The sequence below is a fragment of the Ceratotherium simum genome, chromosome 2, assembly GCF_057802395.1.
Source record: "Ceratotherium simum simum isolate JZ-2026a chromosome 2, ASM5780239v1, whole genome shotgun sequence".
NCBI lineage: Eukaryota > Metazoa > Chordata > Mammalia > Perissodactyla > Rhinocerotidae > Ceratotherium > Ceratotherium simum.
In genome coordinates this window covers 47,213,593-47,237,271 of record NC_141901.1, presented here as the reverse complement: position 1 = coordinate 47,237,271, position 23,679 = coordinate 47,213,593, and the positions used below count along the sequence as shown (strand labels likewise).

Sequence of the window (23,679 nt, the reverse complement as noted above, 5' to 3'; positions counted from 1 at the left end):
CCTTTTATTCACAAATTACATGGATCAAATTAATTATGCATGATAATTATATTAATAAAGAATCCCCAAATTCGTTTTAATAATGGAACAATGTTTTAATGTTATATATTTTAAATGATGCCTCTGAGTCTTTCCAAATTTGGGAGATATACAATCATCAGTCTTTTCAGTCCAATTCGAATAATTGGCAACCAAAAATTTTAAATATACATTTAAACTGATTGACAATGAAGGAAAACTGTGACTGTAAATTCATAATAATAAGGTAAAAATTATTGCATATTAACTATAAAGTACTTATTTTTCTAAGGGCTTTAAGTATATTACTTATTTAACCCTCGTTAATAACCTTATGAGATAAGCTACTATTACTATTCCTAATTTTTAGATGAGGAAAATAAGGAACAGAGAGTTAATTAACGTGCACAGGGGCACACAACCATTTAACGCTTCTTCATTCCTGAGGAAAAGGGCCTCAAGAACAACCAAACACTTGATTCAGAGTTATCTCTAACTCATCAGAAACAATCAAGGCCCTGGACGGGGAGTCCTAAGTGCATACCAAGTCAGTACCAAGGTCAACATATTCAACAGGAGGCTATATAAGAGGAAAGAACTAAAGTGCACAGCCAAGAAAGTCTGGAAGAGTGGGGACCAACTAAAGAAAAGGTTCAAATTAGACTCAAGGAAGACGGGGCTAAGGGAATTTTTGAGCCAAAGCACAAGTGGTTGTTAGGCTGAGCTCAGGCTATAAAGTGAGCACGCCTGGAGAAAAAAACAAATCACAGAGCGTAGCTATCACCACTCTCGCCCTCCATTCCCTTTCTCCAGGCCAATTGGAGCTGAACTTTCCCCCATGTAAAGGCCCTTACTCATTCTAGGGATGCCTTGAGGAGGGAAGCAGATTCTCACAACCAGTCCTCCAGTTCTGTCAGTGTGTATAAGAATCTCCTTGGAAGCTGTTAAAAATGCAGATTCTTGAGAGCCAGCCTCAGAAATCTCAAGTCCACTGGTCTACCTTAGGGCCTATAAATCTACATTTTAAACAAGCTTCTCAAGCAGTTAGAGAACCATGCTTTGAGAAAACTACACCTATACACTTTCTAGGCACCAAGTATAGAAGCTGTCATGGGACCATTGGGAGGTAAGTGCCTCCTCTCTGAATATTTGGGTTTCCTGGCCAGCTTACCTTGGTGGCTTAATGGAGTACACAGTGGGGTTCAAGGTCTCAGTGAACCTGGATAGCAAGGAAAGCTACATGATAGGATGGCTGTATGTGGAGGGAGGCAGCTGGAGTAGGATGCCATGAAATTGGTCATGTTACATATCTCAAAAGATCCCAAAACTACAACTGCATGTAAATCGACCACTGTATCACAATAAAAATTTTAAAAAGAAAATCCCTAACAAAAGTCATCCAGCCACTGACATGGGCAGGTGCTATGTGTGTGTGTGGAGAAGAGGTGCTAGGGTGTTTCCCACGAATCTAGGGTTAGTGTCAACTCCTGGGCTCAGTCTTTTGTATGAATTTGGAGGAAGAGTGGATTATAGTTAGCTGTCAGGATGCGAATGGTGCTAGAAGTTGTGAGAAGATAGGAGGTATTGACACTGTAGTTGCTATGAAAAAGAGTGCAGTAAATTGGTGTGAGCAAATACTGGTCCAAAGGACATAGATCAGTCATGTTTTCAGTAGAGTCTTTAATGGCAGATCTATCTGGCTGTCAATCTCTAGATGAATGGTAAACAACGGCCAGTAGTTATGAACATGAAATATTTTTGAAAGCATCCTTGGAAAATGGGACACAAACTGGGGGCTCAGTCAAAGCCCAGGTGACTTGACAGTCCATGGAGGCACAAGCAGAAGATCTCACTGTTGAACAGGACAGCAGCAGCTAGAGTGGATTGGGAGAATAGTGGGTAGGGGTGGGAGGACAAGACATTCTGGTGATAGAGTCAACCACCACCAGGAAAGAGACCTGCTTTGAGAGGAGAGTCATTTCACATTAATCTAGTGTGAAGGTTTCTAGAGACATCCTGCAATCAAAAGCAGGGCATAGCACTTCCTTGGGTCACCAGGCCCATCCTTAATTTACATACAGGTGTTAGAGTAGGGAGAATCCTGAATAGTGTTCAGGATTTGCACAGGCCTGGGTCCAGTGGGGATTGCGTACCTTTCCTTGCTATGCCAGGTTCACTGAGACCTTGATCCCCACCATGCACTCCAGTAAGCCACAAGGCAAACTGTTTGCCTTGATAGGCTCTCTCAACATGCTGCACTATCACACAGCCTTGAATCTCAGATGAGATTCTAACTCATCATGTGTGAGCAGATGCCTATAGATGTGTACTGTGTAGGCATCTACCTGCTTCCCTGATAGATGTAGCCAGGGACACAGAGTTCTCTAGTTTAAGACTCTCCCATAGTAGGGCTGCCTCCACCACTCCCTGGCATTCTAGATCAGAGAATGGACATCTGATAGGTGGTTTAGGCTGCTTAGTATGGCAGAGTTCAGTTCTAAGAAAGAGACACCTTCCCTCATGTTTAATAAATTTGTGAGTCTCAGATATTGAGACTGCAGTAGTCTAAGCACTCAGGTCCTGGATGCCAGGTCTCCTCAAGGCTGTGCTTGACTGCAGCCCCTCCCACACCGGGTGATCGCCCCCAGCTGGAGCCAGCTTCTATGACTAGAGACTACAGGGACTACAAGCACTAGCTAGAGCCCTGGTGGGAAAGGATAAGCCCCACAGCAGTGCTTTAAGCCTTCAAGAAATGAGTGTTGAATGGATGAAGTAGTGATTCAGTCTATATTTGAGCAACTCCAACATGGGGAGGGGGGACTATTTCCTAAAATAACTCATTTTCAGACTCTTAAAGAATTATTCCTTGTTTTGAATTAAATCTATCTTCATTTAACTTTCAGTCTTTTGTCCCACAAATATCTCTTAGGGCCATAGCAATTCTACCCATTCTCGAATATGAAGTCAGCTATCATGTTCCTGAGCCTTCTTTCTTCAATTCCTTTCATGGGAGAGCCATCACTCTTCCAGTGGCTCTCCTCTGAACAAGCTCCAATACATCTATGGGTCTCCTAAAAATGGGGTACAAATAGTGCATTTCTCCAGGTGTAGGCTGATGGGTCCCAAGTGTAATGACATTATCACTCCCTTGTTATAGATGGTGTGCTTTTCTCTTTTTATCACATCAGAAATTTACTTGATTAGCTATATTTGCTAAAATCTCACCAGCCTTTCCACTCTTCCCTCACCTTGTGCAGTTGTTTGTGGAGCCAAGTATAAGTTGTAACATTTAGAACACAATGCCTGACTTATGGTCTAACTTATTATAATAATCATTATTATTAACTACATCTTATTAGGTATGACCATTACAAAATGGAATTACCACTTAAAATAAGATGTTAGCTCACGTCCCTCCTCCTTCAGTCTCAAAAACGGAAATGCTACCTCGTATTACATCTGCTTTTGGATTTTCAGACCACGTTATTGCATCCCGTCCCTTTTGAGCCAGGCCACCTCTAATTAAGGCCTGCCCCCAGAACGGCCTCTCCCGGGCCCCGCCTCTGGGGCCACAGCTCCCAGGCGCCTCACGTCCGCCCCGCCCACTCCTAGTCCGAGGCGGGAAGCTCTGGATGTAGCCGCTGATTGGCTGGTTGTGGCGCAGCTTGATGGCGTCGGGCTGGCGAGCCGCAGTCCGGGGGGTGGACACCAAGCGAAGGCCGCCTGTGTGAGGGGGCCGGTGGCCCCAGCGTGCCGCGGCCCAAGGGAGTGAGAAGCGGAGGCACGAGCCCTCCCTACACTTCGCCATGAGTTTCCTGATCGACTCCAGCATCATGATTACCTCCCAGGTGAGCCACTGCCTCCCGCCCCGGGACCCCTCGGCCTCCCTCTCTCGAATCGTCCTCTCGGGCCCTCAGCGATGCAGGCTGGCCCGGGGTCTCGCTCTCCTCCCCCGCAGTCTGCGCCCGCCTCATCGGTACCCAGAGCTCGCGGAGGGTGTGGGATTTGCTGCGTCCGCGCCCACACCCAGCCTCTATCTTTCTGGTCCACTTTTGGAAGAGGTCAGGGGGCCTCAGCACTCGGAGCCGGGGTCGCGAGAAGAGAGCAGTCCCCAAAGCGCCGCGAAGCTTCTGCAGTGCACCGCTGACCCCTGGATTGGGGAAGGCTGTGGTTCCGGGCGGTGTGCGCAGTACGCCAATCAGGGCTGGCTTCTAGGGACACGTGGGGGCTTTGCTGGCTACTTGTCAAATCCTGAATCCGGGTGCGGAAGCATTTGCCGCCGTCACTTCAGAGATCTTCAAAGTACCATCAGATTTAGGTTGTGCACTAACGCCTCTTCCTTTATCCTCTGTTTGCTGCCCACGCTTTTCGGATCTTTTTCTGACCCTCCTTTCTTCCTGATTGGCCACCATTCATTCAACAAACTTTTATCTACCATTATATAAAGCTTTGAGGGTACGAACATAAATAAGACACTGACGGTCCCTGCTCTATAGAAGCTTCGTCTAGTGAGCCTCTTGCTTTTACTATGTCATTCGTTGAGTTACTCTTTTATTTTTTTCATAGCATTTATCATAGCACAGATACCATTTATGTATTTGTTTTATGAATTCATCTTGGGAGATCCTGTCTTGTTCATAGCTGTATCCTCCCTCCGAGTGCAAGCACTCAATAAATATTTGTTGGCCAACTGTTAATATTTGTAGAAACTCACACTGCTTAATTATTGATCTCTTCCCCCCTCATTTTTCCAATAATTCAAAGTATTTTTTCTTAATTGTTCTTTTTTTTCAAATGGCAAATGATAGAAACGGTTCCTTTTGGGGGGTTTAAAGTAAACTAAATCTTTGGTTTTTGATCCAGTTTTCCTATTGCTTCATCGTAATGCTTCTGTTCATAGAGTAGAGCATTGTCCTTGTCTCTTGAAAAACTTTTATTACAACATTTAAGAAAGTATGAAACAAGGAACACCCTAATACAATAACTTTTTTCATTTACCATCCTTTATGTAGTCTTCATAATTATTGTTCTATTGGCTGCATAATTTTCAAATGTATCAATGTACAAAAATCTGGACATGTAATTCTCTTGCTTAAAACTTCTCTAAGGCTTCCTGTTCCCCTTGGTGACAACTCAGGGTTATTTTTAGCCCTAGTACCAACTCAAGAAAAATGACGATATTTAAGCTGCATATTTTTCGAATAAAAATAAGAATGTCAGTGAGTTAGTTGGCATTGCCTTGTATCCTCTAAGATTTTCAACACAGATGTAGTTGATAAGTTGAACCAAGAGAGTGGCTTTCTAATCTTTTATGCCTTATAATCATTTACTACTTTAACTTTCACACATGCATTCACATGCAATATTAAATTTCATTCTCAAACCTGCTCATTACAAATGAGGAACTAGGACCCAAAGAAGCCTTTGCATGGAATGTTCTCTGTCCAAATATTTATGTTGCTACATCATCGTCATCATTTAGGTATCTGTAAAAATCTCACTTCAACGAGGCTTTACCTGACTTCTTAACCCCAGTCAAAGTAGCCCTCCATTCCAGCCACCTTCTATCTCTTTTCCCTATTTTATTTTCTTCTTACTGTCTATCACTGTTGTTTATTTGTGCATTTGTTAGCTGTAAACTCCATGAAATCTAGGATGTTTTCCATCTTATTCTCTGCTGTATTCCCCAGCATCCAGATCAGTTGCTGGCATGTAGTAGAGGCCTAGTAAATATTTATTTTATAGAAAGCACCTCTCTAGAGAGATGTAGTTACCTTGAAAACAACACCTCTCCCTCATTTTTCCCATTTTGTATGAACTGAAAGATTTATTTGAAATGAGATCTGAAATCAGAGGTCATATATTGAAGCTGGTCAGCCTCAGGCAACATTTAGTGTCAAGATTGCCCACCAAGCTACAGGATCAAGTTCAAATCCTTACTATGGCTTATAGGGTCCCTTATGATTAGACCCCAGCTCTTACCTCTTCAACCTTGGCTCTCACTGTTTCCTCACTTCACTTGATACTCTAGCCTTACTAAACTTCTTTTAGTTCCTTAACCTGGCCATGCTATCCTGCCTCCAGATTTCTACCTGGTCTGTTCTCTCGTTCTGGACCTTTTTCCCATAACCCTCCAATTTTTTCTCCTTGCTAACTCCTATTCAGCCTTCAGATCTCAACAGGGACATCCAAGAAGCCTGTCCCAGACTGGACTAGATGTCCCTACACAGGCTTCCATAGTACCCTTTGCCCACTTCCCTCATAACAACACTATCCATTCTTTTGTAATTAATTGTCTGTCTCCTCCATAGATTATAAACTCCTTGAGAGCAGGGTCCATGCTCTTTTGTTCACCATTTTATTCCTAGGATATATTAGGCACTAATAAATATTTGTTAAATGAATAAGAGGGTAAATAAATGATCCAAGAAAGCTCTTTTCCGTTCAGTTTGTTAATAACTGTCCTGCCAATGGCCGTCTTTTTTTTTATCTGTAACTAATTCTCAATATAGAAGTCATTTTTGTAAAGGTTTTATAAAACTGTTATCTAATTCATGTTTTGAGTCTCCTATACAGTCATAAGACTTAAGCAGTTCCAAAGTACACGCTAAGTCCCAAGGTCAAGACTCTGCACAATTTAAAAAATATCCTCTTTTTTGAATAAGAAGCTGTGCACCTTCTATTTTATTTGCCAAACTGTTTGAAATTGCTTTTTCTTTCCACATGCTTTTTAGATCCTCTGTTATCTTGCCAGAATTCATATTTATCTTGGACTTAATGAATTCTTCAGCTATTTTTTTTGTATTAGTTGTATAAAAGTCTTTTTAAGCTTTTTTGTCAGTGTGAAAGGAGCCCACAATGAAAGATGAAAAGTATGTATCTCTTTCTCTTTTTCTTCCATTTCCCATCCCCTCGTGTAGACCTGTCATTTTCACTTGTTTTCTTTTGGTACTTTCACTTGTCTAAAGTCCCATTTCAGGGTGATCTTGGGGATATATATTATTTTCTTTTTTATCCTCCATCTCCACCATACACACCACTCCCAGTCCTAAATGCCCAATTTCTCCAACTTCAGTCACAACTTCATAAGTCATATAAACATGACCTCTAAACTCTGAATTTAAATGTCACCACTGGTAATGATTTATAATAGCCAAAGGGTCTCCTAGGTAGTCTAGGGGTATTTTCTTCTAATCCATTCACCCTTTTCCTTTTCTACTCAGTCCAGATTCATGGATCCAAGCTACTTTCTCCTACCCTCTTGTTTCTTTATCTACATACAGAGGTCCACACTTGGATCACTGCCATAGTTTGTCCACTACTAATTTAGGGGCCTGAAGGGTGCTGTAGAAAACCACGCAGCTGTTCACATTGCCAATGCCATGAGTTTATAGACACCCTCAGCTCATTGAATAGTTCTTTTTCTTGACTTTAATCAGCTACTTGTTCCATTCCCCTCATAATTTCTCTGGGTCTTCATCATTCTTCTCAAAGCCCCTTTTTCTAGCCTCACCTCTCACTCTTAGCAGATGACCTTGCCTCCTACTTTGTCAACAAAAGTGAGGCCAAAAGGTATGATCTTCTACTTCCTACATCTTAATCTAAGCAGTTATCTATATATAGAACCATTCCCAGCTCCTTTCCTCCCATGTCAGAAAATAAGTGCCCTCTACTCCTGTTTAAGGCCATCCTCTCTGCCTGTGCCTTTGATCTTGGAGCAGCTTATTGTGAAGTTGTTAAAAGCACAAGCTTTGGAATCAGTGACACAGACTTCATATTGAATCTTGATTCTGACGCTTTAAGTGGATTAACTCCTGTAAGCCTCAGCTTTCTCTGAAACTAGGACAATCAAACCTACCTTATCAGGTTTTTATGATTTAATGAGATTACAACACTAAGCACTTAGAGTTCCTAGAATATAGTAAATGATCAATAAAGGGTAGCTGTTGCTAGTAATAATAAATTAATAACATCATCAAGTCACCTTCCAGTGTTCCATCAGTTCTTCTCATGTTTGTTTATCTGCTTAGCTACTGCTTCTTTCCCCTTCGCCTGTAAACTTCCCTTTATCCCACATTCTTCTCTGGGCTACTATCTTAATGTTTTCTCTTTCTCATCTTAGCTCTCCCTAGGGTAATTTTCACTTATTGTCTCTACTGCCTTACCCCCCATTCACCCCCAACCCTCTACAGTCTGGTTCCTGCCTCCATCGCACTATTCAAACTGTTTTCCTTAAGGTCAGCATTGACCTCCTGATACCAGGCGATGGGCTCACTCTGCTCACTGCGATCTGAGCCAATTAATCACAATTTAGGGATCGAGAAAGGAAGTTTTATTTACTTATTTATTTATTTATTTATTTTTTGTGAGGAAGATCAGCCCTGAGCTAACATCCATGCTAATCCTCCTCTTTTTGCTGAGGAAGACTGGCTCTGAGCTAACATCTATTGCCAATCCTCCTCCTTTTTTTCCCCAAAGCCCCAGTGGATAGTTGTATGTCATAGTTGTACATCCTTCTAGTTGCTGTATGTGGGACACGGCCTCAGCATGGCCCGAGAAGCGGCGTGTCGGTGCGCGCCTGGGATCCGAACCCGGGCTGCCAGTAGCGGAGCACGCGCACTTAACCGCTAAGCCACAGGGCCGGCCCGAAAAAGGAAGTTTTAATTCAATTAGCTGGCATAATCAGGAAGATGGCAGACTAATGTCTCAAAAAAACCACCTTCCAAAAATTACAGAATCTTGAGGTAGTTATATAGGGAAAATGGGCAGTAAGGAGGGGGTTTCCTTCAGGCTTGATGGACTTCAGCGTCTTTTATTGTTTCATTCTTCTGTCAGCTGTGATGGATACCTTGTAGGTGTGTTTCCCACCTGTTGTCAGCCTGTTCCTGGAGAGAAACTCATGGAACAAAGCTTTAATTTGTCAGGTTATTGGGGAGTACATACATAAGCAGAGGCCATAAATCAGGAGAGCATGTGAATTTTTTCAGAGTACATGTGGAGCAGCGAGTAGGCACACAGAGGAGGGGCTGGGGCCATTTAGCATAACAAGATGTCCTCACTTATGCTCACTTACACTCCAAGTTACCAAATCCTTTGAACATTTTTCAGTCCTGGTTTTATAGTCCCTCTCTGCTTCATTTAACACTCCTTTAAACTCTATTGCTTTGGTTTCAGGATACCATACTCTCATGGTGTCTGTTACTTCTCTGACCATTCCTTCTCTGTCTCCTTCTTGGTCTCTTCTTCCCATTCCTATCCTCTAGTGTTTTCTTCTTGGCATATTGCTCTCCTCACTCTACATACTATTCCTGGGTGATCTTGTATACTTTGGTTGTTTCAACTCTTAGGTGTACCTCAGCCTTGCCTTCATAATCTGCCTTTTATGTTGACCTGGATGTCCCTCAGGCACTTAGCTTGTCTAAAAGTGAACTCATCATCTTCCCATCCACCACCCCCATTCCCAAATCTTTTCTTCTTCCAATATGGTTTACATAAATTGGGTGGCATCACTCTTCATCCTGTATTCCAACTAGTCATCCTTGATTCCTCCTCACTGATTTTACCTTCTAAGTACTCAAATCTGTTGCCTCCTCTCCAACCACCGATGTCTTAATTCAGGCCTTTGTCACCTCTCACCTGGACTGCTGCAACAGCCTCCTCTAATGTTTCTCTTTCAGCAATGTTGTTTCTTTCAAATGCACCTTCCACATAGCCACCAGAGTGCTCTATATAAAACAAACCTGGCCATGTCTTTTCCCCACTTAAATGACTCCTCATCACCTACGGACTGCAATCCAAGTTCCTTAGGGTAGCCTTCAGGGCTCTCAGTCATTGGTCCTCTGCTCATCCTCTCTCACCTCATTTAACTGCTTCCTTCTTTGAATTTTATCTTCCAGCAGCACCAAACCGTGTGTAGTTCCCAGTATATGCCATACTATTTCTTACCTCTGTGCCTTACTCATGCTCTTTGCTGTCTAGAAAGAAAGTCCTGTCCTCCTACCCCCACCACCTGTCTTTTACCTATCTAATTCTTTTTCATCCTTTAGAAAAGTAGTTTTTTTAATATTTTAGGGGTAGTGGAAACCTCCAAGTGTGTGGTGAATACCTTGGAACCTCTCTTTAGAAAAAAGCATATAATCCCAAAATTTGCACATGATATCAGGCTTTAACCCCCAAATTAAAACCTCCTTCAGCTAAGGTATTACCTTCTCCAGAAAATCTGTCCTAACCCCCTACAGATTGGTTTGGTCTCTGTCCTTCATATTCTTTTACAATACCATGTGCATATCTCTATCATTGCATGTCCCATATTACATTATAATTATTTATTTTGTGTCTTCAGCACTATACTTTGAGCTCCTTGAGAGTGGTGACTATCTTACTCATCTTTGTATCCCCAGCACCTAGCACAGTACATAGAAGTTATTACAAAAAAATTGAGGTTGAATGTTCCTGAAGAATAAACCATCTTTCACTGTAGACCATTTATCCATTCAGTAAACATTTATGGAGAGCCTGCTATGTACCAGGCATTGTGCTGGGTCCTGAGGATACAAAGATTGACAAGACAAACATGATCCTTATTCTCACAGAACTTACAATCTAATGTCTAAAAAACAGTATGTATTTAAATTATACATTAAAAAACTGTATGGTAAGTGCTTTGGTAAGGGAAATTCAGGGTAGAATAGGATTATATAAAAAGAGCAACTTATCTTTATTTAGGAGGCCAGAGAAGGCCTTCCACAGGTAGTCATGATGAAGTTAAGACCTGTAGGATAAGTAGGGAGGGGACTGGAGGGAAGTCCCTGTCACAGGACAGCATCTGCAAAGGTCTTGATATGGAAGAATATTGTGTCTAAAGACCCAAAGGCAGTTCCATGTGGCTGAAAATATGAGTTTGGTGGGTAGGAGGGACACAACAAGAGAGGAATCGTCTCTGCTAAATCCTGCTCAAGAGTCCACACGCTGCTCAAGTCAGTGGGAAGGCATAAAAGAATTTTTTCTTGGGTAAAGTTCCTAGTCAATATAAGAAGAAAAGAGAAGTTGTATCAGAGTGCATGTGTATGTGTGTATATTGAGAAGGTTCTATTTACCAGTGAAAAACAAACCAGCTTTAGAACACTGAACAAAGCTGTCATGTGGGTACTGTCTCTGATGCCAGCTTGAACCAAAACTGACAAAGTGGGATCTGGCAGTCTCTTGGCTTTACACTGAGATGGAAACCACTTTATATGAATTAGGCAGGATGGTAGAAAAGCTAAGAAAGCTCTATGAGGGAAAACATATAAAAAATATCAGTCTTTCTATAACTTTCCTTTTTTTTAATCTTAACTCCTTTCCCTTAAAGTTGTTTTGTTTTGTTTTTTTAAATACTGGCAAACAGGGATCATCTGTAAGAAGCAAGTTTCACTGATTCCTTTTTATGTTTGCTAACTTCTCTGGCTCATAAAATTATTATCATAAGATTACAGGAAAAATATATATTTTAATTTTTGTCTAACTTAAAACATGTTCTAAAACATTGATAATTTCAAAAATTGAAGAGCATTTCAACATCTACTCCCAATGCTGAGAACTTTAATAAGTAGATCTTATATGAGTGGATCTCGTCTTTAATCTCTGAAATAAGTTAACTGTCTGGTTAGCAGACCTTTTATCATAAAATAGTCTGTATAAGACATTTCTCAAAAGATTGTATGTATTGACTTTCTGTCTTCTTTCTCCTCCAGATACTTTTCTTTGGATTTGGGTGGCTTTTCTTCATGCGCCAACTGTTCAAGGACTACGAGGTGAGAAGAGATCGTTTTGAGTATGCTAATACTATATGAATTTAGATTTTTTTTAAAATGGGGCAAGAAAAATCCTCCATTAAAGAAAGGTTATGTTCACTTCCAAGATAGGAAGTTTTTGCCAAATGAGTACTATGTAATTCTTAAATTGGAAAATATGATTGGGCTTAGTTGATTTTTTTTTTTAAAAAAAAGGCAAGTCATATGTAGCCCAGAAGCCAGGAGCGAAAAATGTCATGCCTCAGTCATATCAGTATACACACCAAAAGCAGATAGTTATTCTTTGGGACAGAATTTAACTTATAATGTCTCATAAGTGTGCCCATTCATTTGAGTATCTGACCTTCAATGTTAATGAACAATCTTACATCCTAATTTAATACCGAAATCCTAAGGCTGGTCTGGCTCTTATCTTAAGCCTTGAATTCAGAAAAACACCAGCCTAGACTGGACATTTCCAAATTAATCCTTTTCATTTAGTAATAAGATCAATGATTATAGACTACTTTGGGGTCATTTCTAGGATGTTCTCCTTTAAACCTTCCCAGAGAGTTTGAGTTGTTGTCTGAAAGAGCCCGGGATTCTAGAGATTCTGTTCTGCTCAATACTTTAAGGCCTCCCAGGGGAGGTTCCAGAACTGGTCCAAGATCTGCAGAGTGTCGAAGAAACTCTTTTAGCAGTAACCTGTATATATAAATCTGTCAAAAATCTTTTTTGTCATTGTACATCAGGAATTCTAAGTGCTACTCTGACCCTGTCACTTCATCTTCTTGTGCTTTAAATTCTCCATCCACAAGAGGATGATGGCGATATTGACCTATGATTCAGAAGCACTACCTACTTTCATCTATTTCTTTAGCTCCAGGCAAGTTACTGTCATGGCCCTGTTTCCAATGACTTGAGAATTTCTTCAGAATAGGTTTTCAGACTTATAAATGGAAGATTATCAATTCAATATTTCAAACAAGGAAATGACTTTTAGTCTCTATTTGGTTTTTAACAGGTGCGCCAGTATGTCGTACAGGTGATCTTCTCTGTGACTTTTGCGTTTTCTTGCACCATGTTTGAGCTCATCATCTTTGAAATCTTAGGAGTATTGAATAGCAGGTGAGTAAGGGTACTAATTAGCTCTCCTCTGGAAGAGACTTATGTGACTTTTTTTACGGTGGAAGACTTACCTGGATCTCATAGCTGAAAAGACTCCACCGTGTGGTTAGTTTAGTCATAGTAACTCTAATAATTACAACAAATATGGGTCCCAGCCACCTAATAAGTGGTTTGACAAAGATTGTGAAATAGCAGGGGAAAAAGTCTGACCGTTAGCTCTGAAGTACTAATTGACACTGAGGCTGTGAGAGCCTAGGTCCCAGGCTTCACTCCTAGAAGTTTCATTTTTCTCAGGCTACTCTCTGACTGAATCCTAGTAACGGCCCTTGAAAAATCTCTACCTGAAAAGATTAGAATTCTTCAGAGCTAGTTAAGGGTTTCTATGAAGACTGAACTCCAGTTCTTACTAACTTAGTTACCTTTGTTGATTTCACAGGTATGGTCACATCTGATTGCACTTAGAGTGTTCTTCAAAGGATTTTTTAAAAGCAACTCCTACCCCCCTCCAAGTAACAGACCTGTTAGTTTATTAGACAGTCTATCCAAAATATTTCTTGTTTGTTAAACTGCAAGCTTGAGTTTTTTTAGGCCAGTGTTTGTTTGTAGAGTATATCAGCTATTCTATGTAAATTTTTGTTGTACTTTTTTATCACTACATGGAAAAATCTTTTAAGAATAAAATGGCATTTGACTCTGTAGTCAAGAATCAGTGCTGAGCTAAGCTGTAAACTCATTATAGACCTCTGACACTGGAGACTTATAGAGAGACTGTATTCTCAAATTCCTTTCTTGAGAATCAGAGTTGATATTATGGTCTCTTGGTAGGTAAATTAAGAAGTTGCAGTATGATAAAACTGGAATATGTTCTAACTCTCCTGCTTTTAAACTTGTCCTTTAATAATCCAAATCTTTCTTGGATGAGCTGGATACAGATCATATGACTATGGAGAATAGGCAAGTGTTATTTTACATTCTAGTTATTAAATTTTATTATCACAACCTGAAAGTTTCACTGCTATCTAAGCAGAGGTCAGCAAACTTCTCTGTAAAGGGCCAGATAGTAAATATTTTAGGTCTTGTGAGCCATTTGGTTTCTATTGCAACTACATAATGATGGAGATAAATTCTGAGAAGTGCATCGTTAGGCAATTTCATTGTTGTGCAAACATCTTAGAGTTCACTTACAAGAACCTGGATGGTATAGCCTACTACACACCTAGGCTATATGGTAGTAATCTTATGGGACCACCATAGTATATGCAGTCCGCCGTTGACCAAAACGTTGTTATGTGGCATGTGACTGTACTCAATTCTGCTGTTGTAAAGGGAAAGCAACCATAAGCAATATGTAGACAAACGGGGGTGGTTGTGTACCAGTCAAACTTCGTTTATAAAACAGGTGGCTAGCTGGCCATAGTTTGCTGACACTGATCTATGTAGTGATAGAAAGAACTATAACTCAGATATTCTAAGAACACAGTTATTGCTTTTGGTAGATGATATCCCCCAACTTTTAACTCATTTATAATTAATAATGCCATAGAGTAAGACACATCACTCAGTTACTTTGATGTATATTTATTAAATGGTTTATCTTGGAGAGCATAGGAAGTAGCATTGCTAAAATCTGGTTCTTCTTTGGGTGCTTTTTTGGTGATTGGGTGTGTGTAGGCTGAGAAAAGTCGTCAATTACACTTATTTTTTTCATACTAACATTTGGCCCTACTGTGTAATGGAAATATAGACATTGATCATGTATTATATTTGTGCATTGACTGCATTCAGAATAGTTTTCAAAGGCGAATCTTGGCCCTGACCAAGAGTATTCTTTTGACTCACCTTTGAGCAGAAGTGGTATGGCCTCCTATTCAAATATATAATCTTGTTACGATCCTTAATTTTCTCAAGAGAATGTCACTTTACCCTCAGCTCAAAAAATACTTAAAATACATTGTTTGGTTTTAATTGGCAATGGATTACACTTGTCATTTCAAACCTACCACCTTCCAATATCATTCAGAAGCTTAGCTGAAATGCTAAGTATGATTGCCTGGAGAGCGTGCAGCTTGTTTGTTTCTCTGGATGCTCTCAAGTCGGTTAATCCAGATGAGCAAAAAGCTGTTGGTGTATATAGACTAAATGGCATTGGCTTTCTGTAGGGCAGCCTGTACTAAATAGCTCTTTGTTTTATGATTTTCTTCTTTATGAAATCTTTGGAAGAATTTCATTATGATCTTGGTAGTAATTCAGTAATAATTATGCTTCCTTTAAGCAATTGGTTTGTTTTTATTACAGACACTATGATTTATGTAACTGATCAGATTGTTCTATTTCACATTGACTATTAGAAAACTTAAAGCTAAATTTATGACCCACCCATAGCAAGTTTCTAGAACTCTATGGTGTGCATTTTCATAATAGCCATCAGGCCTCGCCTGATATTTTACCTATCTTTTACCATTGTTTTTTCTTTCTTTCACGTTTCCTTATAGTTTATTTCATCATCCTGTATTTTATATATCCTCATAAGCCACCTAACCACCTAACCTTTTTGAAACAAGGCCTAAGTAAGTTTAAAATCGATAAATACAAAGGGCATCATAAAGAAAGTAAACAGATATCCCAAGAATGGGAGAAAATTTTTGTAAATAACATATCTGATAAGGGACTTCTATCTAGGATATATATAGAACTCTTACAACTCAATAGTAAAAAGGCAAATAACACAATTGAAAAATGGACAAAGGATCTGAATAAGCATTTCTCCAAATAAGATATACAAATGGCCAATAAGCACATGAAAAATGCTCAACATCATTAGCCAGCAGGGAAATGCAAATCAAAACCACAGTGTGATACCACTTGACACCCACTAGGATGGCTATAATCAAAAAGACAATAACAAGTGTTGGCAAAGCTCTGGAAAAATTGCAACCCTCGTATACTGCTGGAGAGAATATAAAATGGTGTAGCCACTTTGGAAAACAATGGCAGTCCTCAAAAAATGAAATATAGAGTTATCATATGACCCAGCAATCCCACTCCTAGGTATATGCCTAAAGAGAAGTGAAAAAATATGTCCACACAAAGACTTGTACATGAATGTTCATAGCCTCACTATTTATAATAGCTAGAAAGTGAGACAACCCAAATGTCCACCAACTGATGAATGGGTAAACAAAATGTGGTATATCTATACAATGGAATGAATATTATTCAGCCATAAAAAGGAGTGGAGTATTGATAGATGCTACATGGATGAACCTTGAAAACATGCTAAATGAAAGAAACCAGTCACAAAAGACCACATATTATATGATTCCGTTTATATTAAATGTCCAGAATAGGGAAATCCATAGAGACAGAAAGTATATTGTTGGTTTCCTAGGGCTGGGGAGGTTGGAAGGAAAGGGAAATGGCTGCTAATGGGTACAGAGTTTCATTACGGAGGGATGAAAATGTTCTAAAATTGATTGTGGTGATGGTTGCGCAACTCTGTGAATATACTAAAAACTGTTGAATTGTACACTTTAAATGGGTGAATTATATTCAATAAAATTGTTATAAAAAATCCTAAAAATATTTTAATAAATAAAATATATTTTATATGTAGTTCTAAAGTAGTCATGCATATCAGGTGTTTAATTATACTGAAGGTACAAAAGAATTATTTCTGAGTCTTTATAATATATATTACTATTAACAGTTATGTTCTTTTAATTCTTTTATTGGAATAAAACTCCCAGTGGTGAGTGAAACAGTAGTCATTCTGCCAGTAATAGTGTATGGTGATATATGTTATTTATTGTACATTGCCTGTGAATATAACTAGAGCATTAACATTCTCATTTTAATAAGTGAAATTCTTAGAAGGTTAAGATGGTCGTATATACCTTTCAGAATTTTATATTTTTTAATCTCTGTAAATGAGCAGATGCCTCATTACATTACATTAGCCTAGTTGACTAATTAGATGGGATATATTCAGTATTGAGTTCAAAGAGCAAGAGATCCTTTGGAAGACTAAAGAGAATGAAAGTTGCTGCCCTCTTCCCCTCCTACTGATATTCTTTGACGTTTATTTCAGCTCTCGTTATTTTCACTGGAAAATGAACCTGTGTGTAATTCTGCTGATCCTGGTTTTCATGGTGCCTTTTTACATTGGCTATTTTATTGTGAGCAACATCCGACTGTGTGAGTATTTTAGCCTCTTGTGTCGGCACATAGATTGAGATGAGTATTCTTGGGAATTGAGGCTGTGGAGAGCTTCATTTCTACATTGCTTGCAGTAGCTACTGTTGTTTGGGGGCACCTCACACAAAGCATCTTAAAAAGGTTGGCACAAAATAAATATTGAATGAATGATTAGGTTATTTGTCCTGCCACAGCTTTATTTCTGTTTCTATTATAATGTCTCCCTTAACTCAACCCACATCTTAATTTCAGCCAAATTTCTCTTATAATAGTAAGGAGACTTTCTCTAAAAATTGTATTGTTCCATTACTCATTTGCCAAGTGAACTAGCCAGCCAAATATTACTTATCGTGATCTCATATCTTTAAGTAGAGCAAGCCCTGTACATATATCTATTTAACCGTACAACCTTGTCTTCTCTTTTTTAGTGCATAAACAGCGACTGCTTTTTTCCTGTCTCTTATGGTTGACTTTTATGTATTTCTTCTGGAAACTAGGAGATCCATTTCCCATTCTCAGCCCAAAACACGGTGAGTGTATATGTGATAGGGAAAGGGATGGTGTTGTTTAAAATTTTCTAGTTTTGACAAAAGATAATTTTTAAAAAACTTATGATTGTGAGAAATATAGCAAATTATTTCTTTAAAAAATTTCTGGTTTTGAAGCGAATGTTCCCTTCAGCCTAGGAAGTATCAAAGCTGGTTATAGAACAGACTTCTATCATTTTAGAGCAGGAGTTTTTGACCTTAGGTTACTGAATGATCTTCAAGGGAGTAAGGGGTAGAGAAAGGCATCCTTAACTTAAATCTCCTGATAATGTATGCAGAATTATGGGAATATATTTGTATGTGTATTTGGAGGTGAGATATTCATAACCTTTTATCATGATTCTCAAAGGCGTTTGTGACACAAAAGGTAAAATAGCTACTGCTCAACTGATGATAAAGATTGTCTTTAGGGACTGTATGTATTTTGAGAAAGAGCAGTGACATAAAATACTCACAATGAGTAGATAAAGAAAAGCTTTCTAGGAAGCAGTGTCTCTCCTCACACAAAAAAGTTCACTTTAAATACAAGAACAGGTCGTGGACAGAGCTCACGTGACCAGTATGGCCACACCATGCCCGAGGGGAGATGAAGACCATCACATCTATTGTACCTTCATCCATTCCTTTTTCTAAATTCTGTGGGAATATCCTGAAGAAGACAGTGAGGGGAAGAGCTAGAGAGATAGTTTCAGTTTTAGTCTTTCCTTTGTGCTCCAGTAAATAAGCATTTTGGTTTTGTGTCTGAATGTTCAGGTGTCTAATTAACTTGACCTTCTAAGAGAAGTAAGTGGGAAGAAAAGTTTAGACAATGGCTGAGAAGCGGCCGGGCTTACACTGCCTTCTTAGAGCCTTCCCAGTACTGTCCCAACAACCAGTATGGTTTCTTGCTGTGGAGACCACAAAAAAACTGAAGACCCAATCCTTAACTATCACAACAGACTGTCTGTAAAAGTACTCCTTGTGCAGTGCCTGAACCTGGGAAGGTTGGAAGACATTCCATAGTGCGAAAGAGTAGGAGAAACTAAGAAAGCAAATGGCAGCAGTGAGATGGTCTTCTGCAAGTTACTTTATCCATCTGACTTTCCTCTTGTTAGCTAGAAAACCGGAATAATAATGACTGACCTTTCCTTCATAGAAGTGCTGAGATTAAGTACATAATATCTACAAAGTACTTTAAACCAGAAAAAGATATTTAATAAAGGGATACCCCCTTAAAAGGGATAAAAATAGAGGGGACATTTTTCCAGTGTTTTATATTTAATAATCTGTATTAATCCCTTGGATTTTTTTATGTTACTGGGTGGTAATTATGTACCCATAGTCAACAAACATTTGTTGAACACCTTCCATGTGCCAGGCAGTAAGGAAAACAAAGATCAATGAGACATGATTCCTTCCTATAAAGAGGATGCAAATTCAAGAGGTATGTGGAAAGTATAATCAACAGAATTTGGATGAGGATTTATTCATTCATTTAACAGTCCACAAATATTTATTGAGCACCTAGTTTATATTAAATGCTGGAGCTAGAACCATGACGAAAACAAACTTGGTTTCTATCGTCCTGAAACTTGCAGTCTGGCAGGAGGAACTAAACAGTAAAGCAGTAAATCTATAAATAAATAATTGCCAATTGTGATCGTCATCAAGGAGCAAACAGGGTGCTATGATAGAGAATAATGCAGATAAGAATATCAAATTCAATGCAAGGGTTAGAGTCAACCTTTCTGAGGAAGTGGTATTTAAGCTAAGATTTAAAGGAGAAGACCAAAAGTAGACTCCACAAGAAGGCACAAGATACACTGTGGTGTATTCACGGGTGAGTAAGAGACAGAATGGGGCCGGCCCCGTGGCTTAGCGGTTAAGTGCATGCGCTCCGCTGCTGGCGGCCCGGGTTGGGATCCCTGGCGCGCACCGACGCACCGCTTCTCCGGCCATGCTGAGGCCACGTCCCACATACAGCAACTAGAAGGATGTGCAGCTATGACATACAACTATCTGCTGGGGCCTTGGGGGAAAAAATAAATAAATAAATAAAATTAAAAAAAAAAAAAAAGAGACAGAATGGAGACTAGTGGTGTAGGTTTTTTATTTTTGTGAGTAGATAGTTGATGATGTCATTTTCTAAGATAGGTAATGCAGAAGAAGGAACATCATTTGAGCTTGGGGTATGTTGGATTTGAGTTGCCTATGCACATTCAAGTGATGTTCAGTAGGCAATTGGATACACAAGTCAGGAACTTAGGAGAAAGGTATGGATTTATCAGTCCTCATGGAGATAATGCCAGGAATCTAAAAAATTAGACATCATCAGCTAAATGCTATTAGATGAAGCTGGGGAAATGGCAGGAGAAGTATGTATAGACTGAAATGAAAGAGAGAATTCTGCACCATGCAAAGCAAAAAAAGACCAAGAAAAAGTAACTAGAGAGGTGAAAGGGAACACCGAGGGAAATGGTATAAAAGCCAAGAAAGGAAAATAATTTTAAATAGGAATGATTCAATGTCATAAAAGATCAAATGAAACAAGGATTGGAAAATGTCTTTGAATTTTGCAACCAGAAGAAAATTCACAGCCATATTATAGAAATAGGTAAGAGTCCAGGCTCTGGAGTTGGATTGCTTGGGTTTGAATCCTGACTCTGCCACTTATTAGCTGTGTGACCTTGACTGAGTTGGTTAACCTCTCTATGCCTCCATTTCCTCATCTGTAAAAATGAGGTTTTCAATAATATCTACCTCATAGGGTTGTCCTGAGAATTAAAGGAATTAATACATGTAGAATGCTTAGAACAGTGTCTGGTACATAACAGATGCTTGATGAATGTTATCTGTTATATTGCCATTACGATTATTAGTGAGAGCAGTTTCATTCAGTGTAGAAGAATAGAATGAAAACTGAATTGCAGCCAGTTGAGGAATAGATGGAGGTGAGGAAAAGGTGACAGTAACTATAAATTTCTTTCAAGAAGCTTGGCTATTAAGGGGGAAATAGAGAGGATTGGTAACTAGTGGTAAATTCAAGACCAAGGACAGACTTTTTTTAGGAAAGAGACTTGAAACTGAAGGGAAAGACCCAGCAAAGAAGGAAACATTGAAGATACAAGAGAGAGGACGAGATTCTGGAGGAGGTGGAAAGGGAATATAATCAAAAGCACAAGTAGAGAAGTCTTAGCTTTGGGCACCATCTTGTTCTGAGGGGGGCAAGTTAGGAAGATGATTGCAGATGTAAATATTTATAGTAGAGTAGTGGAGGTAGTTTATGTCTAATAACTTATTGCTTATACAATAAGGACATTGGCTAAGGAGAACATGGATTGGAAAAGGATTAAAGAGTATCTGCTGAGAGGAGAGGGGAGAGATGGCTGACCAAGGGCAAGAAAAAGATGCCTCGGTAGTGTTGTGAGCTCTATTAAGACTGGAGACCATAAATCTTTAATGGCACCAATATCAGTGTGCATTCTAGCAATTTTAGGTAGCTCAGGCATGTGCTCAGGGAAGGCAGAGTGTTAGGTTGATCCAGAGTTGGGAGTTTGCAGGATCAGTGCTTCAGAAGGAGGAGAGCAGGGACCTGAGAGTCCTGGTGAGAGGAGTTGAGTCATCAAGCCTGGAGTCTAGGCTCAGTGAAGAAGGCAATGGAAGGTAAGGGACGCAAAAGACTAGAGACAAGAAGTCGCAATGAGCTCTGAAAAGGTGTAGTGGACATAAAGGAGCAAGAGGACTTGAATATTGGAATTTTCGGTTTCAAAGCTAACAGACTTCCTGAATGGCAGTTCTGGCGTTTGACCGTAAGAGTGGATAGCTAAAGTGGATTCTATTTTTTCCTGTGATGCGGGACTTCCTGAATTATTCTTCAGCGTTGCTTTCTCTCATTTTCCAAAATACACCAACAGCAGCATTTATTTTGACTGCTGAGTTGATTTTCAGCATTCTTAAATGATAGGAAACAGTTGATGATTAGAATACAACTGATGATCTAAAACTCAGGTTTTTGCCTTTGAATTACTCATTCATCTGTAAATTCAGCCCATTTATTAGATGCATTTTGTGTTTATTGGTGTCAAAAATAAATAAGACATAAGCTAAAGAGCTTATGACCTGATGGGGAAATATATACATCAAAGGTAACTATAGTACAAAGTGTTACCTGCTGTTTATACTTATCCAGCAGATTTACTTTTCTAATTTTTTTTCTTGCCAAAGCTTTTACTAAAAGTACTTTGCTGTGTTAGAGTTTACACTACCCAGAGTAAACAGTCAATAGTGTTGTTTACAATTATTGTTATTATTATTTTACTATTACCATCACCCAATAATAGAGATGATTCTAGAAGTATATGGGATAGGAGGAAAATCAATAGATTTTCTATATTTATTATAGAAAATCTATATTTCATAATTAAAATCTGGCTTATGTAACTTAGGTATATGTAATAGCTGATGTTTTCAGCGATATTTCCTTTTATAGTGCAGAGGAAAGCCATTTTATCTAAATCATGTGACATTAATGTGCTTTGATATTTTTAGGGATCTTGTCCATAGAGCAGCTCATCAGCCGGGTAGGTGTGATTGGGGTGACTCTCATGGCTCTACTTTCTGGATTTGGTGCTGTCAACTGCCCATATACGTACATGTCCTACTTCCTCAGGTAATAAGCACTCTTTTCTTTTTTTGCTGTTACTTCTTGAATATGTATGTCATATCATGCCACCATCATTACTACTTAAATATTAGTTCTACGATACTGCCTTTTTATTCTTTTGTTGTTGTCATTACACAAATCTTTATTTCAATTTGTTTCAAGATACATATATATGTGTATAAGTATGTATGTATTCAGCCAGCTCTGGTGGCTGCCTTCTTATTCTTTTTTTCTCTTCCCTTATGGGCACTGATCTAGGAGTCTTTTTAAATGTCTTATCACTTATATTGCTTTCCCTTATTATTTGTCCTACATTCATTTAATTTTAGAATGGCAATTTCGGTCTGACCCTTTCCACCTCCTCCTCACCCCCACTTTTTATTTATTTATTTATTTATTTATTTATTTATTTATTTATTTATTTATTTATTTATTTATTTATTTATTTATTTATTTATTTATTTATTTATTTATTTATTTATTTATTTATGGTAAGGAAGATTAGCCCTGAGCTAACATCTACTGCCACTCCTCCTCTTTTTGCTGTGGAAGACTGGCCCTGAGCTAACATCTGTGCCCATCTTCCTCCGTTTTATATGTGGGATGCCTGCCACAGCATGGCTTGATAAGATGCGTGTAGGTCTGTGCCTGGAATCCAAACCTGCGTACCCCAGGGTGCTGAAGTAGAGTGCACAAACTCAACCACTATGCCACCAGGCTGGCCCCTCACCCCCACTTTTTAAAGGCACATTTCTAGTGGATGGCAATGTGAACTAATCCCAACTTCAGGAAATCAGTTTCTCCCAAAAGTGGAATAGTAGAAGACAATGCCAAGTTAAAAGTGTGCTTACACATACATCATAAATGTCACTGGGTCAAAGCTGAGAAAGACTATACGAGAGCTAGTTACCTTCCACTGCCCCGAGACCCCAGAAGTATTAGCTATAAAAAATGACAGCAAAAGCATTTTTGCTTATTATAGTCATTTTAATATTCTCTTGAAAAAGATAAATCCTTGAATTACTAGGTAACAATTGAGGTTTATGTATTTCTCCAGCTGCCTTGTATTATGCCCAAGGATTGGACCCCAAAATGTTGTTAACAGTTTGTGCTTATAGGAATGTGACTGACACAGATATTCTAGCCCTGGAACGGCGACTCCTCCAAACCATGGATATGATCATAAGCAAAAAGAAAAGGTAAGATATCAACACATTAAAAAAGTTGTACTGTTAGGATTTCTCAACAAGAAAATTTGACTATGAATTGGTGCACACAGGAATTTCATCTTATTCATTTTTATTATAAGTTAAGGTACCATCAACAACTTAGTGTCTAGTCTTGTGTGAAAGAAAATTTTCAAGTTCAACCTTATTTC

General features: G+C 39.0%; 1 protein-coding gene across 1 annotated transcript in view; it reads left to right on the top strand.

Annotated features, from left to right (window-relative positions):
- Window positions 1-3,701: 3,701 nt before the first annotated feature.
- GPHRA (golgi pH regulator A) overlaps window positions 3,702-23,679 on the top strand; it is a 42,380-nt gene continuing 22,402 nt past the window's right edge. The window contains exons 1-7 of the mRNA XM_004420575.3: window positions 3,702-3,866; window positions 11,751-11,810; window positions 12,814-12,917; window positions 17,005-17,111; window positions 17,540-17,641; window positions 22,187-22,307; window positions 23,420-23,500. Of these exons, the coding sequence (XP_004420632.1) occupies window positions 3,825-3,866; window positions 11,751-11,810; window positions 12,814-12,917; window positions 17,005-17,111; window positions 17,540-17,641; window positions 22,187-22,307; window positions 23,420-23,500 (617 nt within the window). The 5' untranslated portion in view covers window positions 3,702-3,824. The remainder of the gene's footprint in view (window positions 3,867-11,750; window positions 11,811-12,813; window positions 12,918-17,004; window positions 17,112-17,539; window positions 17,642-22,186; window positions 22,308-23,419; window positions 23,501-23,679) is intronic.